Source organism: Lynx rufus, unplaced genomic scaffold (genome assembly GCF_022079265.1).
Source record: "Lynx rufus isolate CCGP_SWC_20201006 ecotype Redwood Valley unplaced genomic scaffold, mLynRuf1.p SCAF_18, whole genome shotgun sequence".
Lineage (NCBI taxonomy): Eukaryota > Metazoa > Chordata > Mammalia > Carnivora > Felidae > Lynx > Lynx rufus.
Genome location: NW_025814832.1, coordinates 36997286 through 37018815, shown reverse-complemented (window position 1 = coordinate 37018815; position 21530 = coordinate 36997286). Strand labels below are relative to the sequence as shown.

The 21530-nt window shown below is 48.8% G+C and overlaps 1 protein-coding gene across 3 annotated transcripts in view; it reads right to left on the bottom strand.

Annotated features, from left to right (window-relative positions):
* Nucleotides 1-14497: 14497 nt before the first annotated feature.
* The window catches only part of PRKCA (protein kinase C alpha), a 400385-nt gene continuing 393352 nt past the window's right edge, over nucleotides 14498-21530 (bottom strand). For all 3 annotated transcript variants that reach the window (XM_047081548.1, XM_047081550.1, XM_047081549.1), the window contains one exon: nucleotides 14498-21093. In XM_047081548.1, the coding sequence (XP_046937504.1) occupies nucleotides 20929-21093 (165 nt within the window). In that variant the 3' untranslated portion in view covers nucleotides 14498-20928. The remainder of the gene's footprint in view (nucleotides 21094-21530) is intronic.

The following is a 21530-nucleotide window of genomic DNA, read 5'->3' as shown; positions in this document are numbered from 1 at the left end:
GGGGTGGGCACCCAGAACAAAGGGCCAAAATCCCTGGAGGGTAGGGTGCGAATAAGGAGAAAGGGAGGCCAGGAAATGAGAGCACATATTTCAGAACAAAGAAAGCAGGACCAGGCTCCAGCCACCTCCTCAATTACCTGGTTCCTGAGAGGACAGAAAATAGCATCTTAAGTAGCCATTTCCTAACTTTGAAGTTAACAGCAACAACAAAAAAAGCTTTGAAAGGTATGAGTGAGGGTGGTTTTCCAGGCAGGCAGCATCTGGGAAGGAAGCAATATGTGCCCCTGAGAAGCCAGCTGGCCAGTAAGGGTGGGGGCCAGGCGTGCCCCTCCAGCCAGGACAATGTCCTCCTGCAGTAGGTTTCTCTGGGTCTGCTCCATAGAAACATTGAAATTGACTATATCGTTCAGGATTGTTTGGGCTTTCATTTCCCTAAAAGGCAACCCTCTGCCCAACTGGTACCCAACTGCTTCCCACTCCCCCTTTCTCCTGGCTACTATCAGTTTGCTTTCTGTGTCTGTGGAGGTACTTATTCGGTATATTTCATACAAATGAAATCATCCAATACATTGCCCTCTGGGTCTGGCTTCTTACACTGAGCGTAAGGTTTTCAAGCCTCATCCATACTGTAGCGCACGTCAGCACTTCCCTGCTTTTTATGGCTAATACTCCATTGTATGTATATACCACAATTTATTTATTCATTTATCTGCTGATGGACGTTTGAGTCATTCCACCTTTTAGTCATTGGGAATAGTGCTATTATGAACATGTGTGTTCTTGTATTGTTTTGAACACTCATTTTCAGTTCTATTGGGTATGTACCTCGGAGTGGAATTGCTAGATCAGATGGTAATTCTATATTTAACTTTTTGAGGAACTGACAGACTGTTTCCCACGGCGGCTGAGTGGTTTTACATTCCCACCAGCAATGTACGAAGGTTCCAATTTCTCCGCGCCCTTGCCAACACTTGTTATTTTCCTTTTTTTAATCAGTCCTCCCAGTGGGTGTGAAGCGTATGACACTGATTTTGCAGGGCAAAGAGTCTCAGAAGACGGTTAGCCACAGTGAGATGAAGCCTCTGGCTGCCTTTTCAGAGCAAGCAAAGGATTCATGGAGGCTTGGTTCCGGGAAGTGGGACCCTACCGTCAGCACGACAAGTTGTTCTCTCAAAAAAAACAGACCTGCCTCAGGTTTTCTGGAAGCCCCTAGCTTCTGGAAGTGTTGATTAAGAACGATAAATCTCCTTACAGTCACAAACTTGTAAAGATCATAGATTTTGTTCCTGCATGGGGATAGAAAATATCTCCTTGTTTCCCTCCATCATTGCCATCTACTGGTAAATGTCTAAAATTTCCTGATAGGCTTTCTATCCATTGGTAGGAGAAAGCTTAGCTCAGGCTGTCTTTCTCGCCCTTTTTCAAGACAATGATATTGCAGATGGCCCACTGGGGTAAAGGGACCAGTCTTCTTGTAGCTGGGAGCTACTGGCTCAGGTTTCCAGCCGCTCCAGGAAGTGATACCTCCGCGTACCTAGAACACATTTATCCTCAGTAGATTACGAGCACGCCCTCTTGGGGGGAGATGTGTCTGAGATTGGGTCTCATCTCTGCCACTGACTAGCTAAGTGACTTGGGTCAGTTACTCGATCCCTCCAAGTTTTGGTTTCATCATTTGAAAAATGGGCATAACGCCCATAACACACACCTGGAGGGTTTGTTGAGAGAATAAAGGAGACAATATATTCAAAATGTGTAGCACAGGGTCTGGCAAACAGTAGCAGGTGCAATTGTTACTATTTAGGTTTTAAAGCACTTTCAATTATAAATCTCTGTGGGGAGGATAGGGTTTCTAGATGGCTCACCGTCATCTACCAAAAATTGCCAGGCACTTTCTAAGAGCAGGTGTTGGGCAGCACGAGAGCACGGGAGAGGCAGTGAGGGAACAAAAGGGGAAAATGTCTTCTGGACACCACTGGTGTCCCTGGCAGTGTGAGTCACCTGGATGTGCCAGGATCCCCCCAGGGCCCACCAGGAGGATGGGTGGTGGGAAGGTAGGTGCTACTCTGTCCAGAAGTGAAGATGGGGACACTAACTGGTACTTAGCTACTATCTCTCCTGGTTGGGGCATCTTCTGTGAGTCTGTTGATGTCGCCCAGTGCCAGCCATCTGTGGCCATACTCAGAAAGGTCCTGGCTCAGGTCATGGCCACCTGGTCCTTCCCTAAACCTCATAAATGCTTGTCTATGGGGGGAGGTTACGCAGTTTTCCCACTGATCGGTCAGGACAACCTTAGAGGTCGGAGATACAACCTCTAACTCATTCCTTTATTTTCATGGGATAGGAGGAGGGCAGAGACCCCCCCAACTTTCCCTAGGAGAAGGCAGCCCCAAGTTCTAGGACAAACCCAGTGCCTCAGGGCTGCAGAGGGCTTATGAGGGCTGCAGAACCTTGGCACTTTCTGCATTTGGGTAGGGGCAGGAGCTGCCCCGTGTGTTGCACGATGTTGAGCACCGTCTCTGGCCTCTGACCCACTAGATGCCAGTAGCAACCTGCCCCCTTTTGGAATAGAATGGACTGGAGGGCCTCAGTTCATTTGGTACCACGGCACCACTGTAAGGCATGTGGATGCTCTTTATTATTTAAATTAGCAAATTAAAGCTCAACAGGACTAAATGCTCTTGCCCATGGTCACTCGGTAAGTTTAAGATGGAACTGGAGTTCATTCATTCATTCATTCATTCACCATGCCTGGCACACCCTGGTGGGATGGGGGTGATGTGGCTGAAGGGCTGTGTACTGTGGGAGGCACGCATTTTTGGCCAACGGACTGTCCCCGACTGGCTCTTCAGAGGCACAGGGACTTTTTTTGGGTGGGAGACTCACATATCCTCCTGACCCCAGCTTCTGTGTGTCATAGCAGGCCCCGATACTGTAAGACTTGTTAACTGTAGATAAACTCTCGGCCTGAAATCCTTCCTCGAAACAGTGAGTGGATGGACCTAGAACAGCAATGCTTAACCCGGATGGTTTTGCTCGTCAGAGGACATGTGAAAGATCTGGAGACATTTTTGGTTGTCACAACTTGAGGAGGGGGTTGTTATTAGCATGTAGTGGGTAGAGACCAGGGATGCTGTTCAACATCAACATCCTATAATGAGAGGATGGTCCCCCCCACCCCACCCCGCCCCAAAAAGTAATAATGAAGGCTCCAAATGTCATCACAGCAAGGTTGAGAAGTCCTGAAATAGGCAAAATATCCGATTGACGTGTGGCTCCCAGCAGGTGAGGTGGGGGTGGGGTGGGGTGGGCAGTGCAGCTCTCACCAGAATCGGGCAGGTTGCTGGGTGACCCTCCAGCCCAGTTTGCTTTGGATGGTTCCGGCTTTTGTCTGAGGTCCAGGCAGAAGCAACAGGTCTCTGTTTTACTCTCCAGGGTGTCCTGGTTTGGACAAGTAGTTATATAGCCACTGTGAGAAGTGAGATGATTCATTTTCAGAAACACCAAACAAAAGCTGCGCTGTCCAGTTAACAATAGGGTTACAACTTACTGGAAATAGGTATGAACCCTCCTACCACCACATGCACAGGGGAGTCCCAAGCCCTTAGAACACTTCACTTCCTGGTTCTTCTTCCCCTCTCCATTTCTCGGGCTTAGTTTTGCAGGCTTTGCGAGGAGCATGTGCCAAAGAACTGACTTCTGGGTAAGGCTGTGACGTCTGTAGTACTCAACCAATGAGGAATCAGGGGAGGGACTTACCTCTGTAGTGCTCGGCCAATGAGGAATCAGGGGAGGGGCTTCACGCTAGGTGATAAATTGCCTGCTGTAACTGCCCTGAGTGTGCCTGTCCATCAGACACCCGCTGTTGCAAGAACGTAGATTAAAGTCTGTCTTCACTGTGCTTGAGTCTCCATGGCCCTCCTTTGATTGGGTCCGTGGGTTTATTTCTCACAGTCACCCAATTATTAGGCACAAACAACAGGCTCCCTCCCCTGTGGAGGCAGAAGTCCCTGGATAAGGGGACAGAGTTTTGCTTCTTTCAAATCCCCACAAATCCTGGAGACAATTGAATGTCAGGTGCTTAGGATGGGGGCCGGAACCTTCACAGAGACACAGAAATCATTCCAGGCCTTTGGAACAAAATGACCCTCCTAACTCACAAAATGATTACTCTGTTTTCAGGCTAATAAAATTTCCTGGCATCTCCTCTCTGGCCTTTAATCTTTCCTTTCTCAAATTTAGTTTCTTGGTTTGTGTTCTATTTTGTTATCGATTGTTCTGGCCTCAGCAGTGGGTTGGGGGCCAGTGATTCCTGGTGAAAGGGCTTTTGGAAGAATCACCCAGAAGGATGCTTTCTCCTACTTGAGAAACACTTGGAAGCTTTTTGATGCTGAGCTGTTCTCTCTCCTGGACCTGCCCCCAGCCAGGTGGTTGCCACAGGGCTTTCAGGGGCTGTCTGAGACACTTCATGGAAAGCGTCCTCACTCAGGTCACATTGTGTCATATGCTCTTGCCTGAACCAGCGATTGGGAAGGAGAATGGGATTTCCATGATTGGCTTGCACTGACGAACATCTGTCCCCTGGGGCCGTAGAGGACCCAGGGAGCCCATGTTCACCCAAAATCAGTCCCGAATTGTGGTTGTGCTTGCAAAGTAGAACACAGGAATGGCTATCAGATAGGCCACAGATATTTAGGCTTTTTCCCAATGAGCTGTGAAGTAGATACACCAGCATCTGCACCCGTCTCAGAGGGGATGGTGATGGGGTGGGCCAAGTTGGCCATGTTTTGCGTCAAATGGCCACTCCCCTCAGCCACAGTGACTGGCCCAGAAATGGGAACCTGACACCCCAACAGCCAATCCACGTGGGCTCGCCAGTGACCAATGACATGGGCTGACTTTCAGGTGCACTGTGCCATCGGAGTTCCTCTCTTGGGGGAAATACCAAGGGAGACCCACTTAGGCTAGGAGGAGGTAGGGTCAGTCAAAATTTTGAGAAAACAGGTAAGCTGAAGAAGCAGATGCACACACAGAAGTTTCTATCACAGGTGCCTCTATTTATATGACACTCTTGAAACGACAAAATTATAGTGGTGGAGGAAGATGAGAGGTCACTGCAGACTATGTTGGGGAAGGTGTAAGTAGCAGCACAAATGAGAGTCTTTCTGGACGGAACAGTTTTTTTTTTAATTCATTTATTTATTTTTGAGAGAGAGAGACAGTGTGTGAGTGGGGGAGGGGCAGAGAAAGAGAGGGAGACACAGAATCTGAAACAGGCTCCAGGCCCCGAGCTGTCAACACAGAGCCCGACGCGGGGCTCGAACTCACAGACCACGAGATCATGACCAGAGCCAAAGTCAGGTGCTTAACCGACTGAGCCACCCAGGCACCTCTGGATAGAACAGTTCTTGATCTGAATACATTGGTGGCTACATGAATCTATATGCACGATAGGATTTCATAGTACTACACACACACACATGCACACACAATGTGCACAAACACCCCTACAGACACAACACGCGTGCACGCATGCACACACACACACATGCACAGACACATGCATTCACAAACACATGCATGCATGCACACACATGCACACACACACCTATGGTGCGTGCATGCGCACACACACACACGCATGAGTACACACATGCACGTGCACACACGCACACACACAGAGCATTCAAAACCTGTTGAGATCTGATAAGGTCTGTAATTTAGGGAGTAGTGTTTTACTAGACCCAAGTCCTGATTTTGATAATATACTCTGGTTATGTAACATGTTATCATTGGGAAAAGCTGGGTGATGGATGTATGGCAACTCTCTGCATTATTTTGCAAATTCTTTTGAGTCTTCAATTATTTAAAAGTGAAAAGTTTTAAAAAGAAAAAAAGAAGCTGAAATACTAACATGAAATACAGAAAACATTCCAGCTCCCAAAGCTGCCCCAATTCCAGAGATATCTAGCCCTGGGGTGCGTCCATCTGTGTTTATTACAAAGCAAGAACACACTCCTAGTTCATAAGTCTTTGTATGCATATTTTGTTATGTCCTTAGGAAAAAAAATTCCCCACAGCAGAACTGCTGTGTACAAGCATATTTTTAAGACTCTTTTCTCTTCCTGCCTAATTGCCCTCCAGAAAAGTCTTAATGGATATTCCCACCCGCAGTGTATGAGAGGGCTGACTTCCCCATCTCTTGCCAAAATTGGGTTTTAATCTTTAAAGAAAGCTTAATCTTTGCCAAGTTGATAGATAAAACCTTGTATCTCATTGTTCTTTTCTTCCAGGAATTCTAAATTATTTTCTTGGGCCAAGTTGGACCATATAATTGGCTACTTACCTGAAGACTTTCAGGTTTGGCTTTTCCCTTGGTCAATTTCATGAAGCTGTATTTTAACATATGCCCCTGACTTGATAAAGATCACTAAAGACGGGCCATGTGAAATTTGCTACTGCATTCACTGTTTTAAAAAACCCAAGTTGCTATTGAGGACTTCCTTTCTTACATTGCTCTGTCTTCCATGTAATAAAATCATACCCAAGAAATTCCCTTTGGAATTCAGTGCTAGGAAAAGCTTTCATTCCCAGAGGGACACACAGAGGAAAAGCTTCCCCTTTGCCAGCTATGAGAACCCTGTAACTGATCATGGCTGCTGCTAGGAGGGCAGAACCAAGTTTAAGAATCAATGACAGCAGTTTCGTTAACTTTTGTGGGAAATGCAGTTGTTGATGTTTTTATTGCCTTCAGTCCTGACCTTCCCTTTTTATTATTCACTTACAGTGTTTTACTCGCAAGCCACTTCACATCCTGTGGAAAGAGGCAAAAGCTAAAATTTCTCAATAATGAGCTCTGGTAATCATTGCATCCCTGCTACATAGCCCAGTCCTGGCACTTAACATAGTGCTCGCATAAAATTTGTTGAGCGAATGAATGAATGAATGAAGGCACTTGACAACAAACCAACTAAGAACAGCACTGACATTGGTGGAAAAGGAACACTAGTTACTTGTTGATCCAAGAGGAAGAAAACGTTATCATGGGAAGACAGCATAGCACTTGAAGAAGTATAGCAGGAAGTAAGTACTAACAGTCTCAAAAGTGCTCAGTCATATTTCTGGGAACCCAACTGAGAAAATGATCCTAAATGGATTCAAAATTTTAGGAACAAAGATACTCATCACTGAGTTGTTCGAAATAATTAAAAAATGAGAAACAACCTAAAAGTCCAGCACTAAGGGAATTCGTAAGAAAATTATGGGCATCCAGATAATGGAAAGTTGTAGCTATTTAACATTTTCAGTACAAAGAGTTGGTAGGGACTTGAAGAAAAATGTCTGCGATAATATTAGGTGAGAAAGCAGGACACAGAATTGTGTGTTCCTTATGTTCCCCACAACGTAAGGAAACACGCATAGGAAGGAGGACATAAACTAAAACGTTATCAGTGGGTGGCCTCCAGGTTGTGAGATGAGGGGTCAATTTTATTATTTTATCTTGACTTTCCTGTAGTTTCCAAGTTTTCAACAATAAGCATGTATTTTATAAGAAGAAAATAGGCTTAGTTAAAAATAGAAAAGAAAAGGGGTGCCTGGGTGGCTCGGTTGGTTAAGCATCTGACTTTGGCTCTGGTCATGATCTCGTGGTTCGTGGGTTCAAACCCCAAGTTGGGATCTGTGCTGACACCTTGGAGCCTGGAGATTGCTTTGGATTCTGTGTCTCCCTCTCTCTCTGCCCCTCCCCCACTCATGCGCGCGCGTGCGCGCGCGCTCTCTCTCTCTCTCTCTCTCTCTCTCTCTCTCTCTCAAAAACAAATAAACATTGGGGCGCCTGGGTGGCTCAGTCGCTTAAGCATCTGACTTCAGCTCATGTCATGATCTCATGGTTTGTGAGTATGAGCCCCGCGTCGGGCTCTGTGCTGACAGCTCAGGGCCTGGAGCCTGCTTCGGATTCTGTGTCTTCCCCTCTCTTTGCCCCACCCCTGCTCATGCTCTGTCTCTCTCTCAAAATAAATAAACATTAAATAAATAAACGTTAAAAAATTTATTAAAAAAATAGAAAAGAAAAAAGATACAAGGCAATAGTAAGGCTCATCGAAATGCATTTCGGGACAAGAAAATTGGGGTTTTTGCTTCTCTTCCTGGCAAGAGTCAGTGCCCGGAAGGCTCACCTGCGTGTGGTGTGGTGCTGTTAAAATATGTCCCCAAATTCCAGGTTGAGCTTAGTTCCTCTCCCCTTGAGAACACGCTTGCTGCCCTTAGTGACTGGCTTCAAGTAGAATCTGGTGACAGTTCAAGTGCAATCTGGTGACCCAGTCGAGCCTCCAGCTGACTACAGCTCTGGGTGACTGACCCCTTTACTACACTCGTGAGAGACCCCGTGCCAGTCCACCCAGATGGGCCGCGACCAAATTCCTGACCTGCCGTGGGATAATAATTTGTTTCGAGCGGCTAAGTTTCGGAGGAATCTGTTATGCAGTAATGGCTACCTAACATGTGTGGTAGCTGTGTGTGTAGGGTGTAGGTATGTGTGTGCAGAAAACTTTGAAATGACTCAGGTTGGTTAAAAATTAGAAGCCATCATTTCTTTTGTTTCTGAGTGCATTTTGACAATGTGTATCAAGAGCCCTAAGACGGCTTATAGCCACTGACCAAGAATCCAACACTTTGGAATTTATTCTAAGGACACGAACACTTCCCATGAGGACGCAATCCCCGAGGGCGGGGAGTTGTGTTGACTTGGTTTATTGCTGGATCCCCAACACCTAGGATGATACACAGGACCTAGTAGGGGCTCCAAACATATTTTTTTGAGTGAATGAGTGAATGAAATAATTGGTCAAGTGTGTGAAGGAGAAAAAGATTAGACTAGTTATCACAGTATCGTTTATCACAGTAAAAAAAATTGAGAGCCACCTAAAGGTTAGAACACGGAAACCAAAAGCAAATGATGAGTTAGGATGAATTGTAATGCATCTGTACAAAATGGGAAATTATGCAGCCCTTAGATCAATTATGTGGAAAGATCTATATTTTGTAGTGGAATCTTTCTCAGTTGATGTTCCCCGAATGACCTACTAGATTTACCAACATTTTTCCCCCTTTCAAAACACTAATTCCCATGCCATGCTGAATATTTTATTTTCCTCCATTCCTATCTTCTCATATTTCCGTGCAATTTTGTTTCCACTGTGACGTAGCATGAATCGATGTATTCCCCAAACTTTTGATGTCTGCTCTATGGTTGTGTGGTTAATTTAAGCAAATACCACCTAAACTGAGAAAACACAAGTGCAAATCATAGAGTTGTCTTAATAACCACAATAGAAATGTTTAAGAAAGAGAAGAAAAATGAGTTTTTAAAAAATGGTTGGGCAAGGTGACCGCACAAGACTGGAAAATACTGCCACAATCTAGGACTTCGCAGTGAGGTCGCTTTGTGACTATTTTGCTTCTCTTCAAATAAACCCAGATTGGAAATTTTAAGTCAAGCATATGGGTATAGTGTATGCAAGAAAAAAACGCCACACTTAGAGAAGTCCTCTTTTCTGAATGGTTGTGCATTTGTAAGTTCTAAGTTACAATGACACGTTTAAAGTACGTGCATGTCAGTGTCTGTGATCCCTGCTTTCGAGGGCCAGCTTTGAGTTCCAGTGGAGTTGATAAGAGGGTTTTGTCACGAAAAGGTAATAAGATAATACTATTTAAATGAGGTGAGCAACTTATCAAGCAGTTTAAGCATGACAGTGGTTATCACGGGATGGTGGGGTTTTCTTTTCCTTATCTGTATTAGCTACAAGAATCAGGTGCTATTTTTATACATTTTCTAAAAAAAGTAGAAACATCCCCATAGTTAGTATTCTGCCCGACTGAGCCCTGGCCGCCCATTGCCAAAGAAATCCGCTGTTATTCTGACAGATTCACTAGCCACTAGGTGAGGCTTTCCTCACCTGGGCAGCCCTAAACTCTCCTCCCTCCTCAGGCTTCCCGGGATTCACCGGCACTCACAGAGCTCTAACTGTTCATGACTTCTCGGGGCTGTCCTATGGGGGGTGGGTGAGCCGCCCCCAGGCCAGCCAGCCCTCCCAACCGCCTCCTCCTTCCTCCCAGGTCTCTCCAGGCAAGAGTCAGCCAGGTGGGGGCGGCTGCAAAGGTACCTGCCAGGTTCTGAGAACTGCAGTGCTATTTTTCTCTCTCTCTCCACCCACACCCAGGCAGCTCAAAAAAAAAAAAAAAAAAAAAAAAAAAAAAGGCAAGGGAAGAGGGGAAAGTGGGAGAGAGGCTTCTAGAAACCTCTAATCTCATAGGCACCAGAGTCAGCCAAGAGAAGGAAACTCCCCCTTGATGATGAGATGGGCTTTGAAGAAAGCTGTAAGGGGGAGACGGGCCCCAGAAAGGCTCTGCACCCCCACCCAGGCTGCCTCTTTGGGCCCCTGAGCATGGCGAGGTCGGAGACAGCCCCCCACCCCCCCTACTGCTTAGGGACCATGTAACCAGAAGCCAGTTATTCACTCAGGCCTGAGTTTCCCCATCTGGAAGGTGGGAACAATGATTTTCTATTCCGCGGGGGTACCCACAAGGATTCCATGAAATTCTGTTGAAATTACGCAGTGGGCGCTGATAAGAGTTAGTCCTTCCCCCCCACCTGTTTACTGGTTTCCGTGTGTGTGTGATCTCCCCTTTCCTTCCTTTCCTTCATCAGAACGCCGCCTTCCTGCCCCCCTCCTCCAGGAAGGCCCTGGCACTGCTCACATCTCTGCTCTGGCAGTCAGCTCGGTTTGTCTGGTGCTGCTCACCTTGGGAATTATTTTAACCTCTCTGGACTTCCCCTCCTTCCTCTGTAAAATGGGCACAGCAAATGGGACCTGCCCCTTGTGGCTGCCGTGGGCTTTAAATAAATGCACGTAAGGTAAGGAGAAGAGTGCCTGGCATACCTTTGGTGCTCACGGAGCGTGCGCGTGTGCGGTGTGCTTAAAATCTGCGTTAAGCTCGTTTCTCGCCATCGTCACCTGTTTCTGTTGAGTCCTCGAGCCCACCACCAGCTCTTTCTTGAGAGCCATATTGTACGTTCCCCGTCATGCTCAGAATAGGCCTCTCTGCAATATATTTATTGAATAGCTTTTCAAAAAAAGAATCTTGGAGAGACATCCAGTTCTGCTTTCTTGGAGCCGAAAGCACTTCTCACACGTTCCCCGCAGGCACAGCCTTGCTCCCTGAGATGCGCACTCTCAGGATGGGGACAGAGTGTGAAAATAGATGGCCTTTGCTTTGCCCGGGTGCATTAGCATTTTAGCTGAACTGTGGCTTCAGCCCCCAGAGTGTTCAATAGGCGGGAGACGCAGCTCGGGGCTTTAAACAATCACTCAAGTTCAAGTGTAGGCAGCCATTGCCTCCAGATGCCAGGCTGATGGACAGAGACTAAACGTGGGTTTCCTTGGCATAAGCTCACGAAAAGTGTTCGAAGCCTGATCTTTAATTAATGCTTGTGTGTGTGTGTGTGTGTGTGTGTGTGTGTGTGTGTGTATACATCTTGTCTCCTTAATTAGTTTGTGAACAGCACGGGCCAAACACAGCGATGGTCTGCTAGACTCAGAGGGGCATTGGGATCCATTCACTCATCCACTCCTTCGGCACACACTGGTCTGGGCCCCTCCTCTGGGCCAAGCACTGCTCGGCACCTTAATTTGAAGGGTGACGGGAAGCCATTTGGAGGGCTTTAGACAGGGAAGGTGTTTGCCGGGATGAGGTCACATTGGCTGCCGTGCACAGAGGGTCATGGGGGATGAAGCGTGACCTCAAGGAGACAGGCAGAGAGAACAGTGCACGTGGACCAAAGGGAATGGATTGAGCACATTTTAGGACAGGATTTTCAACAGCAGCACCACTGACATTTTGGGCCGATCACTCTCTGTGGTTGGTGGGGGAGGGGAGGGGGGGCTCTCCCAAGCGATGCAGAAAGTTGAGCACCATTCCTGGCCTCTATTTAACCTTTACCTTCTAGATGCCAGTAACACCTCTCTCCAGTTGTGACAACCTTCAGATATCGCTAAATATTCCGTGGGGGGCGGGGGGGGGGAACTACCCCCGCTCACGGAGAACCACGGCTATATGGTGGACCCAACAAGACTCGCTGATGGACTGGATATAAGCGGGCAGGTATAGACATGGGACAGTGAGGCCAGTCCTGGATGAAGGACTGGTTTTGACCTCTCGCTCTGGGTTACACACTTTACCCCTCCCCGGAAGGGCAACGGCAAGCACAACCCAGTGTGACACCCGATTTCAAAAAGAAAACTGGTAAGGCAGGCCATCGAGTATTCCCACAAAGAAATGCAAAGTGGCAGCGTGATAAGCGCAAAACAAAACAAAAGAAAAAAGGGATGTAGGCACTAAGCAAGTGTATGAGGGGTTGGGAGGAGGATGAGCCAGTCTGGCAGGAGAGAGAAGCCTTCTGCAAGAGTTAACAATTCAGCTGACATAGGAAGGGTAAGTGGCATTGACGAGGCTTGGAGAAGGATGTTTCAGGCAGAGGGCACAGCAGGTGCAAAGGCCCTGTGGTTGGAAACATCACAGCACATTTGAGGAATTGAAGGAAGGTCAAGGAGTCAAGAGAATGTGGGGCCAAGTGGGGGCAGAGGATGCCAGGGTTGGGGAGTTTGCACGGGCCTTCACAGCTATGTTATGGGATCTGGTCTTTCACAAGGGCAATGGGATGTCCTTGGGAGTGTTTGAAGAAAAGATGTGGCTGGATAGGACTTCACTCTGCCTGCAGGGAGCGGACAGACTGGAGAGGCTGAGCAAGGCAGTAGAGAGGAGGCTCCTGCAGGAGTCGGGGTGAGCCATGGGCAGAGACTTGGACCCAAGAGGGTGGGTGTGTGTGGTGTGGGGGAGCGGGAGGGGGTGGTGCAGGATGAACTTGTGCAGGTCTCGCCGAAGCTGGGATTCCATGACTGACCCCGTGCTCCTGCATTGCACCCTATGGGCCCGCCCCACTTAACACAATTAGAGACCCGTGCTAGGGCCCGCCCGGGGCACCCACACCCCTCCATCCAGCCCCGCGCCTGGACTCCGAGGTTGGCTCCATAATTATCTTCCCAATGGGATCCCCCAATCGGCTGGCACATGGTCCCTTTCTCAGAAAGGACTAAACCAGGGGCGCCTGGGTGGCTCAGTTGGTTACGCATCTGACTCTGGGTTTCGGCTCAGATCATGATCTCATGGTTCATGAGATCTGACAGTGCAGAACCTGCTAGGCATCCTCTCTCTCTCTCTCTCTCTCTCTGCGCCTCCCGCTCAGGCCCTGGGGGTCATCGGCTGCGGCTGAGGACCCTGCTCTGTGCAGGACGACCCACAGGGCGCCGTTCTGCATTGCGGAAAAGGAAATGCCACGAAACGCGGCGCCTAACCAGCCTCACGGGTCAAAGGGCGCACGGGGGGCAGCTGAGGGCGCGGTGAAAAGCCGCGTGGCGCAGGGCCGATCTGCGAGGCAGCGTGAGGAAGAGGCACGAGCCGCATACATACGCGGTAAAGCCACCAGCCCAGAGTGAAGTTCGGGGCCGGCCTAGGAGCCAGCGACGGCACGCTGCTCTAGGCTATTCTTGCTCAGTAACCGTCCCCCTGGCAGCTGAGACCCCCTTAACCTCCGGGAGGCTCGGGTGGGAGCCGGGCAGTTTGGGGACCGGACCTTCACCCAGCGGAGACCGGTGCTCAGGAACCCCACTCAGAGCACTGGGAGGGGACAGGGCTGGAGGCTGCGGGCGGGGGACGGGGAGGGAGAGAGGCGGCCGAGGGATGAAACCGAGATCATGAAGGGGGAGCAGCCCCCCAAAAGGAGGCGAGCGAGCAAGCGAAGGCGGACTTTGCCAAGGCTGGCCCTCGGCTTTTAGGAGTGTTCTTGTTGTCACTGGCTTTTACTCGTTCCTGACGTGACTCCCCCCCCCCCCCCGTGTTGGGTGTGAATATTCCCCGCCTGTTTCACATTTAAAAATTACACCCCCCCCCCGCCCGTTTTTCGCCTACGAATAAAATAAACCCGGGATGAGGGCTGTCGAGGCCAAGAGTGCTGGCGGTCCCGAAGCCGGGTCCGCAGTGTGGCCAACATGATGGGCGACGTCGACATCAGCTGCTGTGTGTCCCCCGCGGTTTGGGAGTGACGAACGGAAGCCCCCGGCAGGCAGGGGCCACCCGGACAGGGCGCTCCTCTCCCCTTCCCAGCACGTCCCTGGCGCCCGGCGCCCCTCCCGGCCCCCAGCGGGCGCTCCACCGGTGGCTGATAAACGACCCAGGGAGTGACCTACCACTACTTTACGCGGCAACCGTCTGGGTTTCAAATGAAAGCACAACGCGCTTTACGATAAACCAGTGTCCGCTTAAACGGAGACACGCGTGAACAAAACAAGGACCCCGGGCTCCACCCAAAGCTGGCTGCACGCTTGCTGAAAAAGAACGGTGAAGCCACCAAGGGCTCGAGCAAATGAGACCAAGAACGCTGAGCAATGATCGTTATATTTATTTGTACACACTTGCTTCCAAACTACAATTAATGTGTCTAACAAAGCATATCATGCAAACGAAGATCAGAGGTTCTACAAAGTGAGGAAAGCACTGAATTTATACATCTATCTCGCCTGCTTTAAACCAAATGTTACTGGACAGTTGAATGGCCTCTACATTTCGTCCGTAGGTGCTTATACAGAAGGGAAAACCTCAACCACCACCTGTTCCTCTTCCTCCTCCGTCCGAATTTGGGGTCTTACACGATGTTTTTCAATTAACGATTTAAACATGACCTGTCCTTCGCGCGCGCGCGCACACACACACACACACACACACACACACACACACACACACATGAACATGTGGCAAAAGCAATGACTTCAAATGTCTCTGACCATCTATAAAAGCTATTCTGAAAGACCCTGATAGAAAGGATATGAGGTGAATTTTTAGACCATTTAGACTCAAAAGAATAACTGCCTTCGGTGGATGATTTTGAATAGTCCGCTAATCCCCTTAAGAAAAGAATCACATCCTTCCAGGAAGAATATCAACAAAAATCTACGAACAATCACAGGAATAAATACTCCTAAAGTTAAGCAGAGGAGACAAAGACACGGTTATTTAATCAGAAAATGCAAAGCCACCTTTTGTCTTATTTTAGAAAAGAAAAAAAGGTTCTTATAAAGACTTGATAGTTTTCTGAAAAGTGGGGTTCTGTCTACTCACATAAGAGAGGGTTCTGAAACAGATGCCCCAGGGGGTGCTTGCTGTCACACCTCTTCTTTCTTGGGGATATTGAATTAGATCTGAATTGCCCAGTGGACAAAATCTCTACAGGGCACTTCTGAATCTTCACTGAATGTGAGACTTGGGGACCCATGGGGACTGGAGACAGAGCTGAGGAAATGTCCTGCCCCTCAAACCAAAAGGTGGTCACAGAGCCTCACAGAGCAAGGAAAGGGACCCCAGGGATCCCAGGGGAATGCTATCCCGGGGCTCCATCTGGAAGGGGGACAACAAAGCTATCTTTCCTATGGTCCAAAAGTCTCTAGACCTTAGACGGTTATCCCCAGTGTCCATTCAAAACATGGAGGGCATCAGTCTGCCAACACATTCCACCTGATTTCCAGCCGTTCTGATGTGGACTCCATATACCACTGGCATGGGAAAATCCTGCAGTGGGAGTGCAGGTCAGGGGTGCTCTAGCCTGACCCCGTCTGAGTCCTCCTATAGACTCCAAGGGATTGGAATCTTATGAAAGTGTCAGTAATTTTATTTTAAAAACTTATCTTAAAAGAAGAATTGAGTTATTAAAGTTCTCCATAAAAAAGTACAAATAGCCCAGTATACTCGGTTGTTCTACTGGAATTAACAAATTAATTTCTTCCTAAGGGTTTCAAAAAAAGTCTTTGGAACTCGTGGGCCTTAGTGTAGGGTCACTGTAAGGCTGTTTCATGACTGAGTGAGACCTACACGTTATGAACTGACATCTGATCACATAAATCAGAGGCATGGGATTCCTGGTCATACATGATTTCAACTCTCCAAGAGTCCCTGACATCAGAGAATTAACCGAATTGGGGTTGACACCATTTCTAGATGCCTTTGCTTGCTATAACTCAGGTAACCTTTCCCAATTTTCTGTATCTTTTGCAGCAGAAAGATATGGCATTCCCTAGATTTGTTGCGTCGGCCCAGATGGGAAATGACATAAATGTTTACAGTCTGGTATATTTCATAAAATGTAACCCAAGGAACTCAAGGAAAATGTTTTAAAACGATTTCTCCACTTGTCAAATTAGTGTGCAGTCACTAAGCAGTAGAGGGCCCCTTTCCTTCATTGTAACTGTCATGGCTTTGCTGCTCCTGTAACTGTTAGGACCATCCTATCTGGGTCCCCAGGTCAGTGTCTATTTCTTGATGATGACTGTTGAGTGTGCTCGGTGGGGGAACAGGGACAGGAAATGGTGTGATAAGCACACACAAGAAAGAGGTGATTGGCTTCATCAGACCAAAGTGAGAAAATGACAGTCAGTTGGTGTTGCCTTTCTGAGGCATTTAAAAACATAAGACTCTCACTTTTCCTCCCTCTTTGGTACCGAGAAGTCAGATCCCAGCAGGAAAAACCCAAATTTGTCCTGCGAAGTGCAATCAGGTGGGAACTGCAGTGTGAAGTTATTTTTGCCACTTCTCCATCCATCCCCGGCTGCCCTAACTCTTGGCAGGAAGCCACAGAAGAAAATGGGTGGGGACCTACTGGCTTCCAGGGTATGCTGGCTGGTTTGGCTCTGCCCAGGGAATGGTGAGCCCCTCCAAGGCAGGCAGGGGAAGGGGGCCTCAAGGACTAGTGAGGAATTGGCTGGCACTCAGGAGATGTTTCCTGAGGAGGACTAGACTGTGTTTCGGACAGCAAAACTCTCCGGGACCAGCAGGTGCATCAACAACCAACAGCGCAAAGCCACTGGAAATAGCAGCAGGTTCCTTCCTGAGCTGCCCTCTCCTTCCACGCTCTCCTGGCTTCCTCCTTCTTGCAAGAATCCTCCTGGACACACTCAAGCCCTGCTCTTCTTTGAATGCCTTACTGACCTCGGCCTCCACCAACCTCTCCCTTCTCGGGACGTCAACGGGTGTCTCTCTTGGGCTCTGTGTATTCATCCCAGCAAATAAGTTGCACGCTCTGCTAAGGACTGCAGCTCAGAGACGCGCTCCACAACTGTCTGCTGGCTTACACCCCACTTGGTTTTTCACCACCTTTTAACCAACCATGTCAGGGGAAGTTCTAGAGTGGCCTACACTCTCTGATTTTCTGCCAAAATTCCTACTAAGCCTAACACATCTCCTAAGAAGGTCTGCATTCACTGGTACTAGGTCACGGGGATAAAAGAGAAGTAGATGTGCCAGAGAGCGATTATTTCAGTTCCTAGGGTCTCCTATCAACCTTTTGAATTGCTTCCCGCCTTCAGTGAACCTCCCATTAACCTCTGCGGGCTGCAGCCAGGAGCACACTCCACGTCCTTCCGTCCAAGCCAAGCATCTAGGGCCTTCAGACAAGACGCCAAGAGAAGGACTGCCAGCCCTCTGGTCTGTAGCCTAGGAGCGAAGTTCTGCTTAGAAGCAGCCACCGTCCAAGGGACAATAGGACGCAAGGCGATGTGAACGGCCTCTCAGAGTTACGGACCGAGGAGTCTGGTGGAGAAGTAGCTTGTGCTAGATTCTGCCCGGGCCCTGGACCTCCGCGGTCCTCAGTGATTCGGGCGGCGTTCAGGGGCTGGTCTTTCAAGAGGCCCCCGGTCATCTGCCATCCAAGGTGCTTCCCCTCATTCCAGCCGCCAGCTGCGGCCAGCAAAGCACCCCTTCCCTGCACTTTTATTTCATACGATGCCCGTGAAGTGGGACCACGCCACAGGCTTATATAAATCAATTCCTTTATAAGCTGGTCTAACGGTTGGCAAGGGTGACCCCCATGGTTTATTCTTCCGGCAATCACGGTCTCGGGCTTCTCAGACCTTTAAAACATTTAGCCCTTATCTAAATTTGGTACAAAGCCACGTACCGAACAGGGTACAGCACGAGTAACGCTTCACCAGGCCCTGAGTTTTACTGTCTTTCCTCCAAGTTTGTGCTCAAGCCTGCGGTCCCGCAGGCCAAGGGCTGGGCCCCACGGCCAGGATATCTCCTCTTAAGACTCTGCCATGCATTCTGAAAGAATACAAGCCGGCTGAGATGCAGAACATGTTTCCTGGAGAATTACGAATTCGGAAACGTGTTGGCTGTTCGAGGGAAAGCCTGAGACTCCTGCTGGCTTGAAAACAAGCAGGCAGCGTGGGGCTCGGGAACAAATAGTCCATAACCCCACGAGTTCCTTTCTGAAACTTTCCTCACTGCCTGGGGCTTGGCTGGGGGTTCGTCCTGCGGCTGCTCAGTCCTGGGGCAGGGCGGGCGTCTGGCTTTTTTGTTTCTTAGGCTCATTCTATGAACTGGTCCCTTTTCTATCGCACCGAACGAGGGGTACCTGGTGAGGAAGTGTCCCCAAAATGTGTACTGACCAGGGGGAGCTGCAGCTCTGGGCGTGCTGGGGCCTTTTTGAATTCTGAAGCCTACAGCCCGTAAAAGGTGGTGCGGAGGAAGTTGCTCTTTTCCAGGAGGATCCACTGCCTACCCCACCTCTTCCCCCAGTCCAGGCTTTCCAGGACAGACTGGGTCTGCCATCTCAAAGACCCTTCAGCGGTTGTGACGTGAATTTCAGGCAAATAGCCAGAGAGTACAAATGAGGAGGTGCTTAGTTGAGAGACGCATTTGGGGCATAAGGGGAAACGGAGAGGCCCCTGTACGAAATGATCCCTGCTTCCATGTTCTTTCTGTTGTAGGAGGCTGGCTTCTCTGAGGACCTTGTGTTGTCAGCACAGCATCTCCCCACAGAAGTGCTCTTCGCCGAGACCGGAAAGGCCAGTTCGAGCAACAGGTGGGAGAAAACCTGCAGCTTCTAAAGAGTCTGCCGTTAGTGCCAGGGGATGGCGGTTCCCAGGGGCGGCTGGACGGGACGGTTTGTCTCACGAAGTCTGTAACGTGCTGGAGGGAACGGCAAGTCGTGCCAGGGGCGGCAAGGCGGACAGAGTCCTTCTGCTGCGTCCAAGCACACGTGGCAGAAGGCGTCTTCCTGTCCCTCCCACCCCGAGCCACTAACAGTAACAAAGCTGAAAAGGAAAAACCAAACAAAATGCAGCCCAGGGGCTGCAACATCACACCTGCACGAACACACTAGACGTACGGGAGTCCGACACTTCCCGCTGTCCCCACGAGGAAGAGTGGAATAGGAACCAGAACAGAAGATGTTGCTAAGGAGCTGGGAGAGAGTGTCCTCTCAGAGACGATCCCCGACGACAAAACTTTCGTTTGCAGGTAGAATCAAATTAAGCACGTAAAAGAGCCATTCGTTTTCAAAATCAGGTCTACGACAGGAAATTAATATATCTGATACAGTGCCAGTGTGCGGGGTGTGCACGGGGTGGGGGTGGGGGGACAGGAGGCGGCAAGGAATTAGGCTAAAACTTAATCATAGAAGCAGATTAGAAACAAGAGCCTTCACAAATATAGCACAGTTGTGTCTTATAAAATTATTATAATACTCTCTTTATACTTGATACGATTATATCAATAATATAGATTCACTTGTAATTAAGGTTTATTATAAACATGCAAAATTCATTGCATGATGCATTTGCAAAACATATTAAAATCCTTCGAGCAACAAAATATCTTTGAGCTGATGCGCATCCAGGTTTTCCTGATTCTACGCCTCCAGGTGTGCCATTCAACGTGATCTGGAAATGGGGACCGAAACTGCATTGGTTTCCGTCCCTTAGCGGATGTCAGGGGCTGGAGATGGGAGAGATACCGATCGATGGAGACTTATGCTACAGTCAACACTCTGTTCAGTTACTTTACAGCAATACTCTCATCAACGACACCGCAGCCTATTAAATAAATAAGTACAAAAGGGGATGGGGCGTATGCTTCTTAGGAAGTAGGCAGCAAAACATCGGTTGGGGTGGGGGTTGGCTAACAACACTCACGAGTAGTGGCATGATTGCGGATGGCACCCTGGATCACGGAATAATCTCCCAGAGATTAAAATGAACGTACACACACACTGGGTTATCCTTGATCTGAAATGATGTCACATGCTGATTTAGCAAAGTTCTTAGATTTGGCCTCTTAAAAAGAAATGCAAGTATCCAGATAATTTATCATCCAAATAGGGCAGCTGACAGACTCACCAACATTCCTCTGAGGTGTCTGTTTTTTAAAACCGGTCATCACTGAACCATGATTGGGTTAAGACAGTCAACGTCTGGTAACAGCTTGCAAACGACTCACCGGTAGGGACTTGATTCATCTCGGGACTGTTTCCATTGAGGCAGAGAACAGAAGCAGCGGGTATTTCCAAGTCTCCCCTACCCCCAATCCCGCCTGGCTCACATTCTGGGGTCCCCATTCTTGGAGTCCGAAGACATCTCAGGTGGAGATATTTTCTTGCCCACTGGACCGGGACAGGTTCATTTGAACATCTCTGGTTGGGGGAATCCCAATGGTGGAAACTGACAGAGGGCATGGAAAATATATCAAACCGTACCAAAAAAGGGGGCGAGTTTGTTTTTTAGGAAGGGTTAATCTACAGCCAGATGTGACTTCTACATACTTAAACTGAACACTGTACATGATACTGCCTTCTACTAAGATAATGTTCTTGGTTGTAAGACAGAAACCCTGAACAGTTACTCACATTTGGACTAATAACCCTAAAATTTTCAGGCCTCCATCTGGAACGGGAGAAAAGGCCATGGCCTTAAAATTTTAGGGTTAAGGATCATTTCCCACTGCTGGAGGGCTGGGGGCTGGGGAGGCGTTAGTTCTCGGTGGTGAGTTTCATACTGCGCTCTGTAAGATGGGGTGCACAAACTGGGGGTTGACATACGAGAACCCCTCGAAATCAGACTGGTCTATGTTAGCAATGACCAGCTGATCAGGTGGTGTTAAGACAGGCTGCCCTCGCGTGAAGAACTTGTCAAAGTTTTCTGCACCTTTGCCACACTGTGGAGAAGAGAGAAAAAAGGACAGGTCAGTAATTTTTACCAAAGTACAGGCAGCAGCTCTCCGAGAGGCCTCTGCAAGGCTGAGCTTGGCCCGCGCCAACCGGGCCTGGCGAGGCAGGAAGAATTCTGGAGAACCCGCACACCTACTGGATTCAAAAGCCGGGCACAGCAAACAACAACGCAAACTCACTCAATCGTAAATAAACCTTCAAATACCCTCGGAACCGAACCCCTCCATGGAAAGGCACTGCTGACAGAAAGGCAGCAGCAAGGACACAGCCTGTTTGACTTCACTGTCATTTCTTAGAGCAAGCGGGCGAGGGGCAGGATACCCATTCCCCGGGGCCGCGGGTCACTGTCCACGGTGAAAGGCTAGGATGTTGGGTGGGAGCGCAGGCAGCAACTTCGGAACCGGGAGGCTGAGATTACTGTCCC